This window comes from Leptopilina heterotoma, unplaced genomic scaffold (genome assembly GCF_015476425.1).
Source record: "Leptopilina heterotoma isolate Lh14 unplaced genomic scaffold, ASM1547642v1 Lhet_68, whole genome shotgun sequence".
NCBI lineage: Eukaryota > Metazoa > Arthropoda > Insecta > Hymenoptera > Figitidae > Leptopilina > Leptopilina heterotoma.
In genome coordinates, this window is record NW_025111157.1 from 5410530 (window position 1) to 5435574 (window position 25045).

The 25045-nt window shown below is 27.6% G+C and overlaps 1 protein-coding gene across 2 annotated transcripts; it reads left to right on the plus strand.

The window, feature by feature from the left end:
• The first annotated feature begins 375 nt into the window (after positions 1-375).
• LOC122510480 (protein gooseberry-like) lies at positions 376-23244 on the plus strand. Of its 2 annotated transcripts, none has more exons than XM_043625163.1 (6): positions 376-797; positions 12040-12353; positions 13089-13218; positions 17979-18150; positions 18258-18527; positions 22890-23244. In XM_043625163.1, exons 1-6 carry the CDS (start codon positions 740-742, stop codon positions 23116-23118), a joined length of 1173 nt encoding a protein of 390 aa, XP_043481098.1. In that variant the 5' UTR covers positions 376-739; the 3' UTR covers positions 23119-23244. The 2 variants fall into 2 exon arrangements, with proteins under 2 accessions (XP_043481098.1, XP_043481099.1); XM_043625164.1 differs by having other exon boundaries at positions 13092-13218.
• Positions 23245-25045: the final 1801 nt, after the last annotated feature.

Below are 25045 nucleotides of genomic sequence, written 5' to 3' on the forward strand. Positions count from 1 at the left end.
CTTCACAAATATCGTTTTATCTATCACTAAAAATCTCAGTACAAAAGGCGTGTTCTCTTTTCTCAAAAAAAAGAGATTCCCATCATCAACCTCATAATCACTAATTAGTGAGAGGCACGTTTCAAAAGTTGTTGTAAACCTGCACACTCGATATTTTACACGTGGGTGGAAGGACGCAGGCGGAGTCAAAAACTGGTACCACCTTCTTGGCACAAGTGAACAACCTTAAAGAACCAATAATAAACTCACAAAGAATCATCCATTCAATGGTGGGTACCAGGTTCCTTTCTTCTTGACTCCTCTTGCAAGAAGGCGGAGCCTATTCTCTCTTCTTCCTTCGAATGTGTCAGGTTCACCACAGGCTCCTGACTTCTTTAGTCACGCAGAACGGTCAAGTCTTAAGAGATCACAAATATCCTTGGAAGTTAGTTCGAGTCGAGACCCCGAGCACATAACAGGTCTTTTTCTCGTCGGTTATTCTTTATTCTCAAAAATATAGCGAAAAAAAATTTGTTTTTCCGTTTTTAAAAACTTGGTGACAAAAAAATTGATGAAAGAGGACAAAATCATTTGCGATTTTCAACCATTTTTGTGCTAAATTTGGATTTTTGAAAATTTCTATTTTCTTTTTAATTTTTAAAGTAAAGTGTGATTCGAATTTTTATTTTGGGAACTGAAGAAGAAGAAGAGGAGGAACTTAGTGCAATTTTTCTGCGTTAATATCTTTTTTCTTCTCTTGATGGCTGTCAGTACGCTCAACATGGCGCCGTATTTCACATCAGGATATCCTTTTCAAGGTTAGTTGAGAAAAAAAATGTAGTTTTCTTTTTGTGGAAATAATCTGTAAGATGTTCGGAATTTTCGAAACTTTTATTCTGTCGGTTTTTTGTATTTTTTTACTTCTTTACCGATTTGGTTCATAAACAGACTCACGCAGTTTTTCTAAGGATATCAAATTGAGACAAAAAACGGAACGTTTTTTGTCTCAATTTGATATCCTTAGAAAAACTGTGCTCCAAATATACAGCACGGAGAAACAAATTTAACTACATTATTTTACTGATTTTACCTTCTTTCTTTTCATATTTTAGAAATTAATTAACTTCGTAATTAACTCGTATTTTAGTATAATTGTAATTTCAGAAAAAATGAAGCGAAAGCAATGCAATAATTATAAACTAAATTATTTATACAATAGTTTCACTGTTAACATAATCAAATTGCAACTAATTGATACCAAAAATGTGCGGATCGAATCAAAAACTGATCGAAATTTTTGGCATCAATTTAATTCGGCACTTTGGTACCAATTTGATATAGGTACTTTAAAGAAACCTGAGTTCGACTCATTAAAATATTTGGAATTTTTTTAAAATTCTTTTCTCTTGTGACAAGAAAATTCATTATTTTGAACATTATTTGAACCAATTTAGTTTTCAATACTTGACGCAGTGTTATTGCAACAAAAAATTGAATTTTGAGAAAGAAACAAAAAAATTTGGTTCATTTGAACTATGCGTTAAAATTGTAGGGACATGAAACAAAACATTGAAATCAAATTTTTTCGTTATAGTTAATTATTTCGAAAAAAATTTCTGAATAATTTAATTAATAAGCAGCAAAATTATTTAAGTGTTAAATACTTCTTTAATTCATTAATTAATTAATGAATTAATTGATTCCCAAATGATTTTGCTCATTTTTGAATCAATTTTCCGCATCTTTTAGTTTATTGTTTAAGCAAAATTATTCAAGTGCGTTAAATAATTATTTAATAAATAATTTTGCTTTTAAGTTATAATTCTATATTAGTAACATTTCTACTTGAACTATCAGTTCAAGTAAAGTAGTAGTTAAAGTAATTAGTATAAGTAGTTACAATTTCCACTGAATAATAATTATATAGCCGCATAAATACATTAACAGACTCCTAAAACAAACCAAGAAAAACGGAAAATTATTATGCAAAATGAAATGAAATTTTAAATATTTTCAAGTGACATTAGTTGGAGAGCAAAATTATTAATGACTTTACAATATCGCCGCGACTTTCTCATCGACACGTTGAACTTTCCGACGGGACATTTATAATAATTTACTAAGGCACCCGATGGTGTACCGAAAAACATAAATCATTCGCCAAAATTATTGCTTTAATTGTATATTCAGAATCATTAAAAAAAAATATAAATATAAAAAAATTTTATTAAGTCTCTTAATTTGAATTAGTATAAAAATGTTCGCTAATTTTAATTTGTGACAAAAAAACAAAACTAATTTTTTTTACTACTTTTTGCTTTTCTATTAGTAAATTTCACTGATAAATTAGTAGAAGTTACTATTTTTTTTTTACTAATTTTTGCTTTTAAAATGGTAAATTTCAGTTACTAATTTTTAACTACTTTTTGCTTTTAAACTATAGTAAAAGCTATTTTTTAAATACTTTTTGCTTTTGAATTAGTTAATTAAATTAATAAATTAGTAAAAGTTACTATTTCTTTTACTATTTTTTGCTATTGAATTAGTAAATTGCACTAATAATTTAGTAGAATTTATACTATTTTCTTAACTTTTTTTTTGGTTTTGAATCAGTTCAAAATTCACTATAATAAATTACTAGAAGTTAATATTTTTTTACTAATTTTGCTTTTGAATAATTCTAAAGCAAAAAGTAGTGAAAAAATAGCTTTTCCTAATTTATTAGTGAAATTTACTATTATTAGTGAATTTCACTAATAAATTAGGAAAAGCTATTTTTTCACTACTTTTTGCTTTAGAATTAGTTAATTTCACTAATAAATTACTAGAAGTTACTATTTCTTTTACTAATTTTTGCCTTTTAATCAGTAAATTTCACTAATAAATTAGTAGAAGTTGTAACTATTTTTGTTAAATTTTTGCTGTTGAATCAGTTAAAATTTCACTATAATAAATTAGTAGGAGTTTACTATTTATTAGTAAAATTTACTAATTAGAAAGCCAAAAATTAGTCGTTAATTTAAATTAGTAAACATTTTTCCGAATTCAAATTAATAAACAGTTTTACTAATTCAAATTAGTAAACATTTCACAAATTCAAAGTTTAGAGAGAAAAAAGAAAAAAATTAAGAAAAATATAAAAAAAACAAGAAAAGGAGAAAGAAACAAAGAAAAAAGAAATAAAAGAAAGAAGAAAAGGATAAATTGAAAGAAATAAAGAAAGAAAGAAAAAATTTAATCAAAAAGAAATAATGAATTAATTCCAAAAAAGGAATCAATAAAAAAGATTTTACAAAAGAAAGAAAAAAAGCCTCTAATGAAAAAGAAATAAATGAATTAAATCCAAAAAAGGAATAAATATCTCTATACATTTTTCAACACCTCGGAGGTCCAGAGTACAAATAATCCCGAAAAGTATTCTAATAAAAAGAATAATGAACTAACTCGACAGGGTGAGAAAAAGATGACTCCCTACAAAAATACAAAATTACCATAATGAATTATCTAATTAGATAAAATTTCCTTCACAATTTTTAAATTGTGATCAAAGATGAAGAAAAAATGATTGATAGATTTTTTTCCATAGAGCGCACATTTAAGAAAAAAAAAGTTGATTAATAGATGCTCGAATTCACTCCTTTTTTTCTCTTCTCACTCTCCTTCTTTTGATTTCTCAATGGGGTTGTAGAAAAATGCAGGTCAACACATAAAATAGGGAAGAGAGAGAGAGAGGGCAAAAAAAAAAAAAAAAAAAGAATTTGTGCGTTTGAAAAGTGAAACGAGCCAATTTGGCTTCTTGGAGGTGTTAGGTGTCGAACGGCGCGATATCTTCCGCACTTTCGAGTGTATATGCCACGCGGTGGGACCTTTAATCTTTTCGGCGTTCTTTAATGGAATATATATCTGAGGGGACGCGTTCTTCAAGAGAGATGCACAGGTAGGTAATAGGTATAGATGCAGACCACGATGGTGGGCGTTATGAGGGAGAGAGAGAGAGAAATCTTCGGACGTGGGTCTGAAACCTAATGTCTTATATCGGATCGGCCGCAGGCGACGGCGCGTTGATTGAAGCCTTCGAACTTGGTACTCACACTGTACTCTAAGTACATGTATCCACATGTTCGCTATGAATATATACACACTCCCACAACTTTGATATTCATATACTTTTTAATAATTTCACATTTCTTTTGTCCTTACTCAACATTTTTTTCACCTTTCTCCCTTTTATCACTATTATCAAATATGCGCTTTGGTTTTTTGTTCGGCTAATATTTATAGAAAACTGAAAATAAACTGCAGAAAACTAGAAAAAAGTAATAAAATTCGGACTGTAAAAACTGTAAAAAATAAATCTTACTTTCAGTCTCTTTTTGACTAAAACCGTTTAAATTAGCAACATTTAATTTTTAAAACTAAGTCTTAGCCTTGAGAGTATTATTTTAAATCATAAAATTGACTTAATCTATAGTTTTCAGCTTAAAAATAGTCTATTTTTCAATAATTTTGGTTTTAAGATGTAAAAGGTTTCAGACTTTGTTTTTTTTGTGTAAAGTATGTTAATAAACAGAAAAATATTTAAAGAATAAAAAAGCTAAAGTATTCGAATAAAAAATACTCTCTAAATTTGAATCAGTTAAAAATAACTGATTTAGAACCAAAAAGTAAGTCACTAATAATTCATAAATAATAATATTTCTACTAACATTTAGTTACAAATAACTGATTGTCAGTTAAAAATAACTAATGTTTCAGTAATTTTTTTTTTTACTATAATTCAATTAGTCAAGTTTAACTAATTTTTCAGTTATTTTTAACTGATTCAGAAGCAAAAAGTCAGTCACTGATTGTCAGTGAAAACCATGATTTTTAACTGATTCAAATTAAAGAGTGAAATATTTAAACAAACAAAGTATTTAAATACAAAATAAAGTATTCAAAGAAAAAATTGAATATTTAAATAAAACATTAAAGTACAGAAATATTATTTAAATTCATTTCTAAACAAAATGTTTTCATCAAATAAAAAATAATTTCTATATATATCTATTATAATTTTATATCTGCGACTAAAATTTTCTAGCCGAAAATAATTATTAGATTAATTGTTAAATTATTTGCCGCTTGTTTATTTGGACATTTTAAATTTTCATCTTCAATTGTAAAATTATACTCGAAACATTAATAATTTTTCTATTTAAATAAATATTTGATCATTATTATTATTAGTTTCCTCTTAGAAATTCCAATTTTCAAAAAATTCAATTTTTAACTTTCTGAAAATCAATTATTTACACAAATACGTTTCGGTAGATAAATAAATAAATAAAATAAAAAATAAATAAGTAAATAAATAAATAAAAATAAATAAATATTAAGGTCTACAAATAAATAAGAAATTTATTTACACAAATTTCAACTACAATTTAATGTTCCAGAAAAATATATGAATATAAAATTAAATATAAATTATTCACTGAATTATTTATAAATAACTTTTTAATGTTCCATAAATTTATTAGAAATTGAAAAAAAATTCAAGGTTTTGTTTTGTAATTCGTGGCAATTAAAAAATTTGTAAAGCTATAATATAAGAAATAGACGTTCAATAATTTAAATTAGTAAATATTAATTACATGGAAAAAAATATTTACCTGGAACAGCAACAAATTTCTTTATATTAGCGAAATTTTTAATTTATTATCCAATTATTACTTCCACTATTCTTGAAAAACTTATTGTTGGTCTAGGTAAAAGTTTTTTTCCGTGTAGTAAAAATTCTAATCAATAAAAATATTATTAATTAGTAAAAATATTTATTGCTTAATAAAAATGCTCAAAAACTATATAATTCTTAATAAAAATCCTCCAAAAACTATTATTCTTAATAATTTTCCAAAAAATTTTTAAATTTTGAACAAAATTTTTCAAAAAACTACAAACAATAATTAAAAATAAATAGTATAAAAAATAGAAAACTTGTATAAAAATACTAAGAATTACTATCAATTTTTACTAATTCCATTCAGTGGATATTTTCATTATAATATTCTAATTAAATGAGTTTAGCCGAATAAACAAAACATTTAAAAAATTAAAACTTGACAAGTGTCCAAATATTTGAATAAACAACATTAACTTAATTGAATATTCATTTCACAAATGAATAAATTTAACGATAGAATATAAATAATATACATTAATTACTATAATTAATCAAATCGCAATTCGACTCAATTATCCGATTTTATCTATATACTAATTAGTTAAAAGAGCACAAAAAAAAAGAAAAACAGGAATATATAAAATTTAAATCGTTAAATTTTCCACAACATTTTTCGTTATTTGAATGAAATAATATTTTTTTTAAACTTTGCTAAAAGATTTATTCAATTAAATTACAATCGATTAATATTTTTAAATTTTTGGTCGCATTTTTCAAAAATTTTAGTTAAAGATAATATTACTAAACAAAATATTAATATTTTACTACACTATAAAAAGAAAATTTATTTGATTCAAGTAACCTATTAATTGACTATTATCAATTAAATATTTAATTTAATCAAATAATATTTATTATGGAGTCAATTAAATAGTTTAGTTCATATTTGCTTCAAATATTGAAATAATTGATTCAAATTTCATTTAATTGATTCAAATACCATTTAATTGACTGCAATAAATATTTTTTGATTCAAGTAAATATTTAATTGATAATAGTCAATTAATCTGTTATTTGAATCAAATAAATTTTTTTCAGTGTATTAATAATTAGAGAATAATTTTACTACTGTGCATAATTTATTATTTACTTTAATATTATAATTTTTATTATATTAGATAATAATAAATTATTATAATAAATCAAAACATCTTTTATTTATATAATTTTATGGCTTCCAAAAATATTGAATTAATATATTATTATAATATTAATAATAATATATTATTATAATATTAATAATAATATATTATTATAATATTAATAATAATATATTATTAAAATATTAATAATATTAACATTTTAGTAATATTATTAGATAATAATACATATTAGCATATTTATGCTAATTAACATAATAAAAATCGAGCTAAATGCATCAAACGCGTCATTTAACCTGATTGAAAAATAAATAATTGCAAAAGAAGGAGTTAATTAGAAAATTGATGTTCATCGTGGTATAATGTATGATTAATTCAATGGATGCGATATGAATAAATGCGCGGGACCACCCTGCATAAACTGACAATAATTTGGGGCATATACAGATTATTATTATACTGATAAGGGAGCAATTGATTTTTGGCCCATCATACATACATGGAGTAATGATCATATGATTGGTTGGGGCAAAGCGATGTTCTTGATTTAAATGCGATGAGCGTTCGCGCGCGCTCGTTATTTAGGGAATTCCCCGAGGCTTTTATATACCGGCGACTAAGCTTTCATATATAAAAAAAAAATTCTCAAGTGACGAAATAGAAATTTTTTCTTTTTGTTTTTTTTTTAAGTATCGCATACAATATAGATACAGCAGCATTTTGATTAAGTTATAGTTTTCACGCTTGTTGCCGCAATTTTCATGCTTGACGCGCATCGCTCCCTGTTTGCCGTTATATATATACTGTGTTTTGTTAAATGAATTTAACTCCGCTATATAATTCTATATACTTTGCTGGTCCTTTATCGCTTCGCTATATAACGCTTTTATCATAAAATACTCGGAGGGATTTTTTTCGAAAATCTGGTAGCTAAACATGCGCGAAAAATTTAGTTGAATTGACGCTTAACTTCAACTTCTATTTTTAATAGTAATTTTAACTGAACATTTTTCTCCGTGTATATTGAATTTTTATTTATTATCCATTTTCAATTTTCGAAATCTAGATTCTTTTTTCAGAAACACATTTCTAGTTTATTATTAGAGTTTGATATTAAAGTTTGAATTCACAATTGTATTTAAATAAAAGAGGTGTTATGAGATCACTTAAAAAATGAATTATATATATATGTAACCATCATGTAGTGGAAAAAGATGAATCGCAGAGATTAGAATACATCTTTTATGCCTTAATAACAGGAATTAAATTTATTACTGAAGCATATCAAATTTATCTTGTTCCTTTCATCGTCTTCATAAATTTTGAGATTGCAACCGCGATCCTTCGGCATAAACGCATATATGTTTACGATTATCATTATTATCCTCCTTTTTTTATAACATCAAAGCACTCGGCTACTTTTCATAACGAAAAATCTTATATTGCATCGAAAATTTTCAATTGCATAATATAATTTCAGTTTCCTTAAGACAAAAAATGTATCAAAAATGTAGCGAAGCAATAAGTTTTTGATACATTGTCTTAATTTGAAAATAATTAAAATAATAATTAAACTTAGAAGAAACGAATGACAAATTGAAACCTAACGAAAAATATAAATTTATAAAGAAAAGAAAAAAAGGCATATGATTTTTGGACACCGAATATTTATATATATATTTATGTATTATAAGAAAAATCTTTAAGGTCGATCGAAAATATGTGGATATTCCGCCTAAAGGTTACAAACACTCTTATACGAAGAGGCTATATTTCGCTTTGGGACTTGCTGCGCGCGCACCGAGTGTACGGCGAGGCGGCGTCTTTTGATCTTGCCTGTAATCCCGTCGGGCCCCGCGGCCTAACTGACGTCATTGCCGAGGTGTCCGCCATCTATATGAGTATTTGCGTCCCCCTCTGTATATATATATATACATATAGGTGAATATTTCTCATATATATATATTTAATATATATACATATATGCACCGAGTACACCCTCACTATATATATATGCGAGTCTATTGATGGACCCGTTTATGTGTATATATTTATGTACAAATCCAAGGTGAACGCGCAACTTCAGCCAAATGAAACAAAAGTATACGTTATTTGCATCAATCGAGCGAAATCAATTTTTCATCATTTCGTATTCAATTTTTGAGTAAATAAATCTTTGATTTTTAAGGTTTGGTGTTATTCTTTTCTTGATCTTTCTGGTTTTTTTGTTAATCTTTTTATTTTTTTTTTGTTAATCTTTCTATTTTTTCTTCATTTTTCTATTTGTTTATTTTTGACAAATTATTATTTTCTGAATTTGAATTAGTAAACATCTTTGCTAATTTAAATTAGTGACTTACTTTTTTGCATTTAAATTAGTAAATTTTACTAATAAATTCAAAGAAACTACTAGTTATTAGTAAAAATGACTAATTCAAAAGCAACTAAATACTAATTCTATAAATTTATTAGTAAAATTTACTAATTCAAATTTCTATTAATTTATTTAGTAAAATTTACTTTATAAATTTATTTTACGTTAGGTTTAAATTTTCATTCATTTTTCGAAGTTTAATTATCAAATTTATTAGTAGGTAAAATTTAATAATTCAAATTTCTTTTAATTTATTTAGTAAAATTTACTAATTCAAATTTCTATTCCTTTATTTAATAAAATTTAGTAAATAAATAATTAAAAAGCAAAATTTGATTCAAAAGCAAAAAGTCAATTTATTTGTAAATTTTACTAATAAATTAGTAGAAGCTATTAGTTATTAGTAAAATTTACTAATTTGAAAGCATAAAGTCAGTCACTAATTCAAATTAGTAAATATTTTTACTAATTCAAATTTAGAGAGTAATTTTATTAATATGATTAAAATTTGATTAATAATAATTTTATTACTAATATTAATTATTGCATTGAAAAAAAATTTGTGATTAGAATAAAAAAATAAAAAAAAGTTTACTAAATAAATATTCTTTCCTTTTTCTGCAGTCAATACAAAAAAGGCGCATCTTTAAAAAAAAATGTTTCGAAGATGATCAGATAAGATAAAATTTGGTTTTCTATACTTTTTATAAAAGAACGCAAAAGATTTATATCTCGAAGATTTAAAAGAGCAGTTTTCCGATTAGAATCAAAATGGATTCGTCTATAATTGCTTTCCCTGTAAGGTGCATATATATTAGATTTTGATAACTTACAAGGAAAGTCTCATACAATAATACACTTTATCGCATCCAATTATAAATACGATGCTAAAAAACCTCGTAAATAAAAATCTCTTCTAAACAAATTTTGACGCGTAATTATTTTTTTCTTTCTTGGCAAAATTTTGCAGAAGCTTTTTTTCCATTTTATATCGTTTTAGAAGTAAATTGTAAATATTAGTAAAAATTTTTACTAATTAGAATTAGTGACTGTCTCTTTTGCTTTTGAATTAGTAAATTTTACTAATAAATTAGTAGAATTACTATTTAATTTTTTTATTTTACATTTTTCTTTACTATTTAAATTACTATTTATACTATTTAAGTTATTAGTAAATTTTACTAATAAATATTAATTTCTATTTATTTTAAAAAATAGTAGAAATTACTATTTATTGGTAAAATTTATTAATAAACAGTAATTTGTACTAATATAGTAAATAAACTAATATTAATTTAATTAATAATCTAATAATAAAATTAATAAATTTTACTAATAAATAGTCATTTCTATAATATTTTCTACTAATTAATTATACTAATTAATAAAATTTACTAACTAAGTAAATTAAACTTAGTAACCTAGTAAAATTTTACTAATAAATTACTAGAAATTACTATTTATTAAGTAAAATTTATTAATTCAGCAAAAAAATTCGCAGTCAATAATTCGAATTAATCAATATTTTTACCAATTTTAAATTTAGAGAAAAGTAAAATGAAATGTAAAATTAAAAATAATGAAAAAATAAAATTAAAAGACTTTTCTTTGCTTTTGAATTAGTAAATTTTTATTCGTAAATTAGTATAGAATTACTATTTAATATTTTTTATTTTATACTTTTTACATATTTTTACTATTTAAATTACAATTTATTAGTAAATTTTACTAATAAATATAGTAATTTCTACTAATATAGTAAATAGTAAATAAACTAATATGAATTTAATTAACAATTTAATAATTAAATTAATAAATTTTACTAATAGTGATTTCTATATTTATAGTCATTTCTACTAATAGTAAATGGTAAATAAACTAATAGTAAATTTTACTAACTGAGTAAATTAAACTTAGTAACCTAGTAAATTTTACTAATAATTTAGTAGAAATTATTATTTATATTAGTCAAATTTACTAATTCAAAAAAAAAATTCGCAGTCAATAATGCGAATTAGTTAATATTTTCACCAATTTTAAATTTAAAGAGAAGTAAAATTAAAACTAAAATTAAATGTAAAATCAAAAATAAAGTAAAAAATAAAATTAAAAGACATAATTCCAATTAGAAAACGCATTTTCTTCTGAAATCCGCATAACGTTTTCTTTTCTCTTTTATTATTTTTTTTATTCAAAGTATTTCAAGAGTCGGAAGAAAAAAAAAAGAAAATAAGTTGAGGGATGAGACTCCGAGGGGGTGGGTGGGGGGGGGGAGAAAAAACTTAGAGAGAGAGAAGAAGTGTCGGAGAGAAGCGGCGATTTTATACTGCTGGCAGCAAAACCACGAACCGTAACTTCTGTCGGATGGACGAAAGAAGGTTCGTCTGTCCGTGGCCGCATTATAATATCGCGGGGTTGTCGGCCGTGCACGCGAGCCGCATCTCATTTCGCTTCTTTGCCGCGTGGCCCAGCGCATAATATTTGTTTGACTTCGTAATTATATGTTACGTTAATTAAGAGGGGGCCCTAATTACCAGTAATTAGGTGTGCAAGTTTAAGCGGAACCTTGCGTGTCTCTGCGCAAGTACATCCCTTTTCTTTCTATTATTTCTTCTCTTCATATTCCCGATGCGCTTTTTCTGTCCCCTTAATTTTTATAGGTACAACATATTTTTACTTTTTCCATTTTTTTTTTTACGATTCTCTTATTTTACCTTATACTACATTCGCGTAGGGAAATTATTTCACTTGACCGAACTGAATTAACCTATGTTATTAATGTTATTAAACAGAAAAAATTTCGAAAAAAAAATTAATAAAATAAAAAAGGTAATAATTTTTTGAATTTTAATTTCTTTCAGGACAGGGACGAGTGAATCAGCTTGGCGGTGTTTTCATAAATGGACGACCACTGCCGAATCATACTCGTCATAGAATTGTCGAAATGGCAGCGAGTGGCGTGAGGCCCTGTGTCATTTCACGTCAACTTCGCGTCTCTCACGGTTGTGTCTCGAAAATTTTGAATCGCTATCAAGAAACGGGTTCAATAAAGCCGGGAGTCATTGGGGGCAGTAAACCCCGCGTCTCTACACCCGAAGTCGAGGCTAAAATCGAGGACATGAAGAAACAAAATCCAGGAATGTTCAGCTGGGAGATAAGAGAGAAATTGATAAAGGTTTGTTGTTAATTTAACAATATTTATGCCAGTAGATAAAAGCTCAAGTATAGATTTTACCCTAAAAGTAGGTATTTTTACCCCAAAGTAGATTCCACCCCAAAATAGGTTCTGCCTTAAAGTAAATTCTATCTTAAAGTATATGTAGATTCTACCCCAAAGTAGGTTTTACATCAAAGTTGGACTCTACCCTAAAGTACCTTTTACCCCAAATTAGTAGGTTTTACCCCAAAGAAGATTCTACCCCAAAGTAGGTTTCACCCAAAAGTAGATTCTACCCCAAATTAGTAGATTTTACCCCAAGTAGATTCTACACCAAAGTAGGTTTTACCCCAAAGTGGACTCTACCCCAAAGTAGGTTTCACCCAAAAGTAGATTCTATACCCCAAAGTAGTAGGTTTTACCCCAAAGTAAATTCTACCCAAAGTAGGGTTTGCCCCAAAGTAGATTCTATCCCAAATTAGTAGGTTTTACCCCAAGTAGATTCTACCCCAAAGTAGGTTTTACCCCAAAGTGGACTCTACCCCAAAGTAGGTTTCACCCAAAAGTAGATTCTATACCCCAAAGTAGTAGGTTTTACCTTAAAGTATAGATTCTATTACCCCAAAGCAGTTTTTAAACCAAAATTCCCTTTTTGAATAATTTCTTACTCAAAAAGGGAATTTTGGGGTAAAAACTGCTTTTTGGGGTCCTAATAAAACTGACTAATAATCGTTTGTTCGCTTTTGTCCTCAGCAGGACGGACTTTGCGAGAAGACATCAGCTCCATCAGCCTCCAGTATTTCGAGATTACTCCGCAGTCCTTCGGCTCATATGAAGCCCGGCGACGATCCCCGACGAAATCATTCAATTCACGGAATTCTCGGTAAGTGATTTCTCCATTGAGGAAATTTATTTAAAATTTATATACGAAGTCAATTATTACCCAATTTTTACAAATAAAATCGCTTTTAAAAATTAATTTCCAAAACGAAGAAACATTTCCATTTTTACTCAATTTTCACCTTTGCCTCAAATCAAAGAAAATATAACGAATTTATTACTAACACTTCACTCGAAATTTAAATTTGACGCCTTAAAAAATAAAAAGTCCCGCGTAATTTATTAGTCAAAAATTGAAAAACGATAAATTTTATATCACCATGAAAAAATATATATATGCGCGTCAGAATATAATAAATGTGCGGGCAATTTTTACAAGTTACGATCGAATAAATGTGTTATTAAATAATAACATTAAATTCACTTTATACCAACAAAAATTTCGAGTGAATTAATAATAAACATTTCGTTACATTTTTATCGAGCATAAAATTATATATACAATTTTGCGAACGCGCGCGATATTATATGTTGTGCAAGTTTCGAAACTTTGCGAAAACTGGGTCCTTCCGCGCACATATATAATATGCATGATCGAGAGTTAAACTTAATTATAGTCCGCCCGAAAATTAAGTTAATTAAGTTAAGGTAGCCGTGGAACGATAACGTGCATACAACCCGCACCTTCATTTTTGCCACTCCGTGAAAATTATTCTCGCGCGCATCTGTAGCACGAATCTACCGCGATAAATGTTGAGAAAGAAAAAGAAAAATTCCTTCTGTAAAAATAATTAAAAAATTTATTCAAAGTAAGGAAAATTAATCAACGAAAATAAGGAATTATTTAACTAACTAATCAACCAATAAACTGACTAAATAATTTACCAACTAATTAACTAACAAATAAACTAACTAAAAAGTGTGAAAAATGTCTGCGAGAAAAAAATAAAAGAGAATAATATAATGTCTAAAGAAACTAATTGGTTGAAATTTAGTTGCTTTGAAGAATATTTTTTAACCTGAAATAATGAGTATTTTTTTCGAATAATTTAATAGGATAAGAAAATATATAGATTCCGTCGGCACTCGTAAAGAAACCAACTTGTTGCTTTTTTTCATATATTATATCGCCGCGAAAGAGCGGCGCGCGAGAAATATTAGGCGTCCTGCGGCGCGTGGATGTGTCAAGTTTATTATCTTGTCTGTTGGATTTAGTTTGATTAGATTTGTCTACTAAAAATTTCATACCGAAAATTATTTCCACACACATTTTCATTGTCCACAAAAAAAATTCTAATTTAAAAATTCAAAAAAAAAAATTGTGGAAATATAATTAACTTTAAAATTTCTTATTGAAATCTGTTTCAAAATTCCGAAAAATTAATTAGCTAAAGGCTCGAAGAATAGTAAAAACTAAACGAAAAAGAAAAACTGAAAGAAAACTATAAAGACTATAAAACTAAAAGGAAACTAAAATCCATAAATTTAGAGAGAAACAAAAAATAATTATAAAGAAGAAGGCAAAAAATATTATCTGCAGAGAAATGAACAATTGTAGAGAAATAAACAGAAAATAGTAATTATCGAGAAATAAACAAAACATTGTAATTATAAAGCTCTAAACAAAAAATCATAATGTTAATACTTTAATTTTAAAAAAGTCCAAAGCACTTTCCGGAGAAATAACAGCATCAAAAACGTTTCTTTTTCAATTATTCTACACGAATTTCCGTGAATCAAGTAAATTTCCTCCCATTTTTTCTCTTTGCGCAAAAAAAAAAATGTAGTTCAGCTGCGAAGAAAAATTAAACTCTTCTCGCTCGAACAATTCTCGTAACTATCATCAGTATGACCATAAAAGAAATCGAGTACTTAATTTTCAAAGACAGCTAAAACCGCACAATAATGGTCACTGTCCCGGAAAAATCGCCATTCGAGAAGGGGTAAACAAAATTACGCGCATTCCTTCATAATTTCGAGTGTCGTAAGCAATGGCAAATTTCCACGAAAGATTCTTTTATAAGAGGCTGATCCTAGGGAGGTACACAACAGCAGCGCAGGTAAAACTGATGAGGATAAGATGAAGGGCGCGCAAAGAACGACCGAGAAAGAGAGAGTGAGATGAAATAAGTAGCGGAAGAGCAAAAGAGAAAGAGATGAAAAAAAGTATACTAGGAAATCGCTGCGTGTGGTCCAGAAGCAGCGCACACTCTTCTTCTTCTTCTTCTTCTTTTTAAATTTTATTTTCCATAATCCAATTTTACGCAGAAAAAATTGTCCGAGTCTGTATCATTTAAAATCTATACTGATTATACTCAAAATTCCGACACATTTCGATTAATTCCAATCAGAATTTTACTGGGGAATTAATTAACGAGGAATTATAGTAGTTTTCAGTAATGCGGCCTAAGCCGATTTTCAAAACTATTTAATTAAATATTTTTTTGATACCTTATATAAATCAATCATATACTAAGGATTCTTTGAATAAGTAAAATTAATGTTTAGGTTCTTAGTGTTTCTTTAAAGGTTTTTTACTTTTGAACGTCGAAATAAATTAGGTTCAGTATCAAAAAAGAGAAGTTTAGCATAATTGCAGGTCGATAATATTTTCTACAGACTCTAATCGAAAATCTGAGTTGCAATCAAAGAAAAGAAAAAAAAGAAGAAGTAAAAGAAGATGACGAAAAAGAAGAAAAAGACCAAAAAGGAGAAAAGACAAAAAGGAAAAAAGGCAAAAAAGAAAAAGGAGAAAAAGAAGATGAAGAAGAAGAAACTATTAGACAACTCTCAAGTGAATGAAAGAATAAAGAAAGAGGAAGCGAGAATCTAAATCAATAGTGCAGTTAGTTTGAAAGCAATACCCAGAATCAAGGCAAATCAAAAGCCACCAGTTGCGCTCTTGGCGGCCGGCATGAAAAGATTAAAGAGCTCGCGCACGAGATCGTAAATCCTCTCGCGACGCTTCGCGAAGCATACCTAACTATTTCTCCCGAGACGGCGTGGTTTCTGCGACCCTTCAGCACTATACTCCCGCCGCGTGTGCTGGATGCTCTCTCTCTCTCTCTCTAAAAAAAAAAGAAATCTCTCTCATCCGCACGAGCTACTGTCCCGAAGAATAATAAACTTCCCTCCCGCACCAAAAAGGCCGCGGCGAGATATTATATATATCCCGCAGCATCTCAATTCGCTGGACCGCAAAAGACTCCGCGCGCCAACGATTTCTCCTCGTCGCTTTATTAACCAAACCGCAGTCCTTAAATCAATGCATCACCCACTTCATCAAGATTCAATTTTTCTTTCGCGGTTGTAATTGCAACGCACTACATTATATCCTCTTTTGAAATTATCTCCCTCGGAATATATTAGGGGAATGTGTACTTGGAGTGTTAGGCATAGTTCCGGATGACTGCGAAGTTTTGTTGGGTAATTAGGAATACGTGATTAGTGCTGCAGGAAGGTAATTAAAGAAGGGTATTAGTACTATGCTATTGTAGCAATAGTAGCAGTATTGCTAGTAGCTGTATTATTAGCAGAAGTATTGAGAGTTAGTATTGTTAGTATACCAGTGCCAAACAAACATTAGGCAGTTGTTACTTTTTACTGATAAGAAACTGTTTTTTAACCCAACGTCAAATGCGACTTATCCTAGGTTGTCACAACTGATAGCAGATTTAACCCAATTAGAACTTTTTGGCACAATTTTAAAAACGGTTCGTGATAATAAACCCCAAACTATAAAAACTTATCTACCTGCTATTGTACTCTCAATACTGTTGCAAATAATACTTCTGCTAATAATCCTGCTACTCTTAATACTGCTGCAAATAATATTTCTGCTAATAATCCTGCTGCAAATAATACAGCTACTATCAATACTGCTACAAATATTGATAATAATACCGATAACAATACTGTTATACTCTCAATACTGCTGCTACAATAATACTGCAGACTTTAGTCAGGGCGAGCAGCGGATCCTGCAGGACACTGCAGGATTCGCTGCTCTCCCTGACTAAAGTCCATATGCAGGCAAATCTTTCCCTAATTCATAAATAACAAAAGAAATCATAGAAAATCTGGTAGATTATCATCATCCACCAGTTGGTCATCCGTACCAGTTACAATTAAGACATTCCTAAAAGGATACTGCAAGCATTGTATGCCATTCACAAACATCAGCATTACAAATGGTCCAGTAGAATCCATTTTTCAGAAAACACATTCAACACATTCGTTAAAAAGAAGGCATGGACATTAGTTGCGCTTTCTAAAAAGTAATGTCAGCACTTTTCCTCCTTCTCACACTCTCTTAAAATCTTGAGAAAAACGCTATTCCGAAAAGCTTGTTTGATTCGTCACGTGAAAATTGGTAAATGACGATGTTCTGGAGTGACCAAGTATTTGTATTTGAATTATCGCGTGGCTTGTAGCGTTCCGTTCCGCATGGTCCTTTTTAGCCTAAGGAAGAAGGAAGGAAGGAAGGCAAAGGGACATGTCAAAGAACTTAATTCCTGTGGCGGCCCCTAATTTCTCCGGTGTTTTAGTTTAGTATAGGTTAGGTTGGCACGGCTATAATCAGGAGGGATTTAATGGTGGGTTACGTGGCATGGCTTGTGAACTGTGGGCGTGTACCACTCGCTTCCTATCTTCAATATCTGACGTCTAGCACGTGCTGAACTAAAAACACTTTTGTATCGCGAAATGCGATATCATTTTTAATCAAACTCCAACTGGATTTTCTTTCGTGGAAAAAAGCTCCTATTAGATTTTCCTCTAATGATTTTTCTTTTTTGGTTCCAGGTGGAAGTAGTGGTGACGATTCGGACATCGACAGTGAGCCTGGCATCACTCTGAAGAGAAAACAACGAAGAAGCAGAACAACATTTACAGGCGAACAACTCGAACAATTGGAAGCAGCTTTCCACCGAACTCAGTATCCTGATGTCTACACTAGAGAGGAACTAGCCCAAAAGTAAGTCCATATACCAAAACCTAAAAATCGTAAATTGTACCAAAAAACAAATAACAGATTTTGTTTGTTCGTTTTATGAATTTGGTATTAAGGAAAGTAATTTTCAGAACAAAATTAACGGAAGCAAGAGTCCAGGTCTGGTTCAGTAATAGAAGAGCAAGACTACGGAAGCAAATCAACAGTCAGCAGATCAATGCCTTCAATACCATGAGTCTACAGACTTTCCAGCCACAACACTACAGCAGTCCTGACAGTTATCAAACCTACAGTCAAACCTCGGCAGCAGCAACCACTGGATACTCACAGGCCTACAATTACAGTGACAATTACTATTCCTCACAGCAACAGTGGCCGAGATCGACCACCGACAACTATGGGTAAGCTATCTAAATCAATCCTTCTCTAAATCTTTATTTGCGACATAAAGGGACATAACACAAAACCTTTCTATTTTTGAACAATGGGCAAAGTATGGCAAAGCATAAGGAGAAGAAAAAAAAACTCTTCTCACATTTTTAAAGTTTGTCATCTTTTACCCATACTTCCTTTTCTACACGGTTTAATACAACACTCGCAACAATTAGCAAATTAACTCGAAGAAAAGAATCAGATTCAAAAACCCACTTTTTCGAATCATCTGGCAACATATTTTCCATGACTAATTTCCGAAACGTGAGCGGAAGTGGAAATGGACCCCCCATCGAGGGGATGGAGTGAGTCTTGAAAAAGAGAAAATCGCGCGACGTTTCTTTTCGTGCAGAGTGGTGGTAGTAGTGTACATATGTATGAGAGAGAAAAAGAGAGAGGATAAGAGGCATCAGGCGTTGAAAACAATTAATTCAAGTATTGTGGAGTAATAATAGGTTCAAGTTTGCAAAAGTGACTATATACAGCATCCCGCAAGTGAGCAGATACAGTGTGATCGCTTGTGGTCGGGACCCTCCGGTGTGGTCCGCAATTATCTTCTCCTGGCCCCGTAATGAAACGCTACCGGCTAATAATCCAGCCAAGAGTGCTGATCCTTCCCGCTATTTCACTCTTTCTATATACTATATACAAGTTAAAGACCATGTCAAAACATTTCTCTCGAACGAGATAAAATTTTCTCTTGGAAAAAAATTTACATTTCTTCAACATTTTCCGTAAATATAAAGTTCACCAATTACTTTTCTCTGTATTTTTCCCATTTCTTTATCTAGATCTGAATCTGAATCCAGATCAGAATCTAAATCTCTGAATTTTTTTATCTGAATCCAGATCGGAATTCTAAATCAAAAACTGAATCGAAATTTAAATTTGAATCTACAAATTGAAATCTAAATCTAAATCAAATGGGAAAATCTCTAAAAAATCGTGTAAAAGAAAAAGATGTTGCGAAAGAACCGAGGAGTTGTGTATATTATTGTAGAATGAAAAACTCCTACCAAGAAAGAAACACCTACCAATTGAAATTACGTCTTTTACCCTATCACGTTCTTGCCACTGAGGTATGTACTTATACTCTCAACACACGCACAATTTAACTTCTCTGCTTCAATGACTCAATTCCCAACAATCAAGATAATATCACCCTTTGGCGAGAATTAATTTCATATTGTGAAAATTTATTTCTTGCGTTATATTCGTCAATTATTGCTCTCCTCATGATCATTTTGTATAAACGATATCCATTAGACATTTACATTCGCGCAATTAAAATTTGCTTCTTCTTTTTTTGCGTCTTCGATGCGATTTTCATATAATTAACATGCTAAACTCTCTATCTCTCCTCTATGCATAAATAATAATAACAACAACTTATATTAACGTAAATAAATAAATTAAATAACTTATAACTCTTATAATACAAAAAAATATTATTAAAATACATTTTTAATTCACGAAAAAGGAAAACTAATAAAAAAAATTATAAAAATTACACTGGAGAAAAGGAGTTAAATTTCAATTCTACAAAATTGACTAATGGAAAATTATAATTAATTGCAAAATTGCGTGTGTGAATATTGAGAAAAAATTTAAAATCAAGATGAAACGATCTCTTAAAAGAGATTTAAAAAATTGTTTACTGATTTCGAAAAGGGGATTCAAAGTGCGCCGCTGTAAGAGTCGAGACGACTCTCTCGACACGCCCTACAAAAAATAATTCTACTATTCCTATTGGCTTGCAATGATTACAGACCGGAATGTCTTCGAGTCAATGATTTTAAATCTTGTCACTTGAAAAAAAGACGAAAAAAAAATTGCAAAAAACGAAGCGATACAAAGTAAAATATATACTAACAGATATAAATCCAGTACTAAAAATAGATATTAATGTAAAAAAAAGTGTTTTTACTCCAGTAGCTCCACTATAAACTGATATTAAAAGAGTCTTTAAATTATGAATTATGCATTTATTGACAACATTTAATTCTGCAACGGAAATTATATGTTAATTATTTTTTTTTGCTCTTTTTTTCCTTTTAAAAATTTTACAGTAATATGCAAAAAACTATTTTGTAGAATAATGAGGATAAAAATAGTAATGGCTATAATAATTACTCATCAGTTACATTTTGTATAAAGAAATTTAAGAAGAAGAGTACAATTTTAATTCTCTAAATTTTACTCTTTTTGATGTTTTTACTCCAAAAAGGTGCAAATTTTCCTGATTCTTCACTAATTTATAAATTTAATTAATCAAAACTTGAATAATTTTGCTAAGTAAATATTTAAATACTTCTTATTCCTTTTTTTACTGGAAATAAAATTTAAAAAATTTCAACTTCTGAAATTTAATAAATTCTAAAAATTAAAACTATAACCCTTCAAAATTTCAATTATCTTCTACAATTTTTAACCAAACTTCATCTCTAAATCAATAATTTATTATAATTTTTAATAATTTTCGAAAAGTTCTTAGGGAATTCAATTATTTAAATAAAAAAATTCAATTTTTTATAATAATTGAAACCGTCCATTTTTCTTTTTAAAAATATCAAGGTAGAATATTTTCAAAAATTTTAATAAAGAAATTCGTAAATATTGACTTTTTAAAAATATTTCTAAATAATTTTTGAACGACAATAGTTTTACAATAAATTACAAACTGAATTAAAAAATGTCCAAAAAATTGAAATTTGATAAAATGTTTTTAAAAATAATTTAAATTTAGTAAAATCTTTTAAAAAATAATTTAAATTTAGTAAAATCTTTGAAAAATAATTTAAATTTGATAAAATTTTATTAAAAATAATTAAGTTATTAAAAAATATAAAAAAATTAAATTTTTGAAGAATTTTAATTATATAAATGATTTTTCAAAAATTCTAAAATTTAATTTTAATTTACTTTTTTCGATAAGGTATTTGAATCTTAAAAAATTACGATATAAATCAATTCTAAAAATTACTTTTTTTTTATAAATATTGTAATGTAATTTTTGGAAAATAATTGAATGATTTTAATTAAAAATTTTGATTATGATTATTTTCTCCAAAATGTTGTAAATAATACTAAAAAATTTTAATGTTATTATTTTGTGTATGTATTTGAATTGTCGGAAAGATTAAAAATATTGATTATCGCAAAAATATTGAAAATAATTGAATTTTAAAAAATTAGAAAGAAATAATTGAGAGAATTACTTTTTTCAAAACTATTATTTTAATATTATTTTTAGAACATAATTTTCATTAATTTTCAGTTTTATTGTATTTATAAATTGAGACTTGAACATTATTCATTAAAATTTTTGAGAATTCAAGTATTTTCAAAACTTTTAATTAAAATTCTTTAAAAGTTAATTTTCAAAAATTGTAAAAAAAATACTTAAAAAAATGATTTATTTTCAATTAAATTTCACAAAATTTTAATTATTCAAAATATTTCTAATTGTATATTTCAAAAATGTAATTAGAAAAATTCAAAAATAAATTTTCAAAGATTTGTCTATATATAGTTATGCGTTCCACACTATAAAAATCGAAATACGTATTTTTATATAATAAAAAATATTTTTTTACCAAAAATATGGTATTTTGTCGCAAAATTTGGAAGAAAAGTCGAAAAAAGTCGCAATTTTTAACCTGAGTTAAAATTTTAGAATTAAAATTCAAAAAGGGAGTTATTTTTACTTCGGGGGGAGTTGGGAGTTAAATTTTAATAACTCTATTTTTTTACAGTGTAGTTTAACCCTTAAGAGTAAAAATCACTTGTTTCGAATATAAGAAAAGAGGATTAAAAAAATTTTTTTTTTCAAAAAGCTTCGAGAAAAAAGAATTAATAAGTAATAACAAAGTTTTTCTGCGGATATCAAATTGAGACAAAAAACGAATTAAAAATGTTGCAAGGCAACATTTTTGATTCGTTTTTTGTCTCAATTTGATATCCACAGAAAAACTGTGATAAATAAAAAATATAAACAAATAATGATAAATAATAATAAATTATAAATAAAAAATAAATTATAAAAAAAAAATGGAGAAAAGATGGAAAATTATAATTAGTAGAGTGTTTTCTTAATTGTCGGCAATTAAAGTTATTTTCATAATAAAGAGAAGGTGTCACAGAGAGGGGGAAAAAGGGAGGGAGGAAGAGAGAAGGAGAATGGGAGGGCGAAAGGTGCTTGAAAGTAGGCTTTAAGAAAATTATTATAGCAAGAAGCGAGTTACGAGCGAGAAGATCGTTTTATGTATAGTTTGTAAAAACTCACAGGGTTTGCCGCCTTTTAATTTGGATTCTGACCATTTCTGTTGCAGACTGTTCAACGCCTCCCACTACGGTGGCGGTAACTTGGCCTCAAATTTGGCCTCAAGCAACCTAAATTTGGGCAGCCTGGGAGGCAGTGTCAGCCCGTCGACAGCTACCAACATGAGCACGTGCATGATACAGGGCGCTTCGTCGGGTGTTCCCACTTCCGGAATGGGACATCATCATCACGTCACACCGCATAGTCCGAGTGAGGCCAAAAGTGGCTATCCCTACTAGGGTGGCATCGACACTCATTAACCAAATTTTCACGAAAAAAATAAAGAAAATTCACAATTTTACAAAAAAAAAAAAATACAATTTTACAAAAAACTAGGTACAATTTTACGAAAATCTAGTTTTGCAAAAAAATTGCTATTTTACAAAAAGCTAGTTTTGGGAAAAATTACAATTTTACGAAAAGCTAGTTTTGCAAAAAAAATTGCAATTTTACAAAATTGTACCAACAATTTTTGAAAAAATGAAAAATTTAACAAAAACAAATTTTTTCTTAAAAAAAAACTTTTTGGAGAGTTGAAAAGGTCACACGACCTTTGTTTGTAAATAAAATGTTTAGCGATCTTTAGAAGTAGATTTCTACTTTGAGTAAATTGCACTTTGTAAATAGTTGTAATTATAAAAGTAAGAAAATAGTGATAGTAAATAATTTTAGTTAATAACTATCGACATTTTCGAAAAAAAGGTCAAAGCGATAGATCTCATTGGTTTACAAGTTTCTTAAAAGCAAAAAACATTTTTCTATTTAAAAAAAAAAAAAAAAAATTAAAATATTAAAAAGCAATTAAAGGAAATTCTTACGATTGTATTATAGTTCTAAATAAAATTTAGACCCAGTGAAAATTATTACTATTCGCAGTATAATTTGAATATTTAAAAAAAAATTGAAAACAGAACTAAATTTTAATACAAAAAAAAAAAAAATTCAAGAGAGTAAAAATCTAAAAACTAAAAGAAAATTGTTTAAATTGTAAAAACTAAATGAAAATAAAAAAAAAATTAAAAGAAAATAAAAGAAAGTAAAAGAGACTAAAAGAAACAAAAAGAAAGTAAAAAAACTAATAGAAACAAAAAGAAACTAAAAGAAAGTAAAAGAGACTAAAAGAAACAAAAAGAAAAAAATTACTCGTAACAGAACGGAAAACTTTGGAAATATTTTCAAAGTCATTGTCATCAATGTGTTAAAAACCCTTTTTTTAAATAAATGTTTTAAATAATAATAAAGGCGATAATTTTAAACTGACTGTTAAAATATCAGAAATTATTTAAAATTTGTAAAACAAAAAAAATTACTAATAGAAAAATTTAATTTCAATATTTCCTTTCTCTTACTACGCAATTTTCAGTAACATATTGCGCTCGAGTAATTTTCTTTTGTAACTGTATCTGAATAAATTGGCCAGTGCTTTTTGTAAATATGAAAAAATTTATTTTATATTCTTAGCTCGTAATGTTCAGCGAATTTACATACATAGCTATATATTATGATCTGTACGATTGAATGTTAAAAAATAAACCTTCGTTTCATAAATAATATCTTGTTACTATATAACCCTTTCCATAAATAATCAATTTTCGAACTCCAAGAAAAATTTCCTAAATCCAATTTTTTTTTTCATTTTCTTTCAAGTTTGAACATTCGTAAAATTAACTTTTTGAAAATATTTCTAACTAATTTTTGAATGACAATAGTTTTACAATTACATACTTATTATTAAAAAATGTCCAAAAAATTGAAATTTGGTAAAATCTTTTAAAAAAATAATTTAAATTTAGTAAAATCTTTGAAAAATAATTGAAATTGGAATAAATTTGATTAAAAATAATTAAGTTTTTAAACAAAATTTAAAAAAAAAATTAAATTTTTGAAGAATTTTAATTATAATAATAGTAAATAAAAATAGTAAATAAAAATAATAAATAAAAAAAATAGTAAATAAAAGTAGTAAATTTAAAAAAATTTTAATTTACTTTGTTCGAAGGTAATTGCATCTTAAAAAATTGTGATAAATCAATTTTAAGAATTAGTTGGTTTATAAATATTGTAATGTAATTTTTCGAAAATAATTGAAGAATTTGAAAATTACGAAGAAGAAGTTTCGAAGTAGAATAAATTTTAATTAAGTTTCTTATTGTCAATTTCCTTGAA

What these genes read in the sequence shown, in the direction of transcription:
- LOC122510480 (XM_043625163.1), top strand. Translation starts at nt 740, where the DNA reads ATGGCTGTCAGTACGCTCAACATGGCGCCGTATTTCACATCAGGATAT. An exon ending in TAAGAGAGAAATTGATAAAG is followed by an intron (nt 12,354 to 13,088) that starts GTTTGTTGTTAA and finishes TTTTGTCCTCAG; the next exon opens with CAGGACGGACTTTGCGAGAA. An exon ending in TTCAATTCACGGAATTCTCG is followed by an intron (nt 13,219 to 17,978) that starts GTAAGTGATTTC and finishes TTTTGGTTCCAG; the next exon opens with GTGGAAGTAGTGGTGACGAT.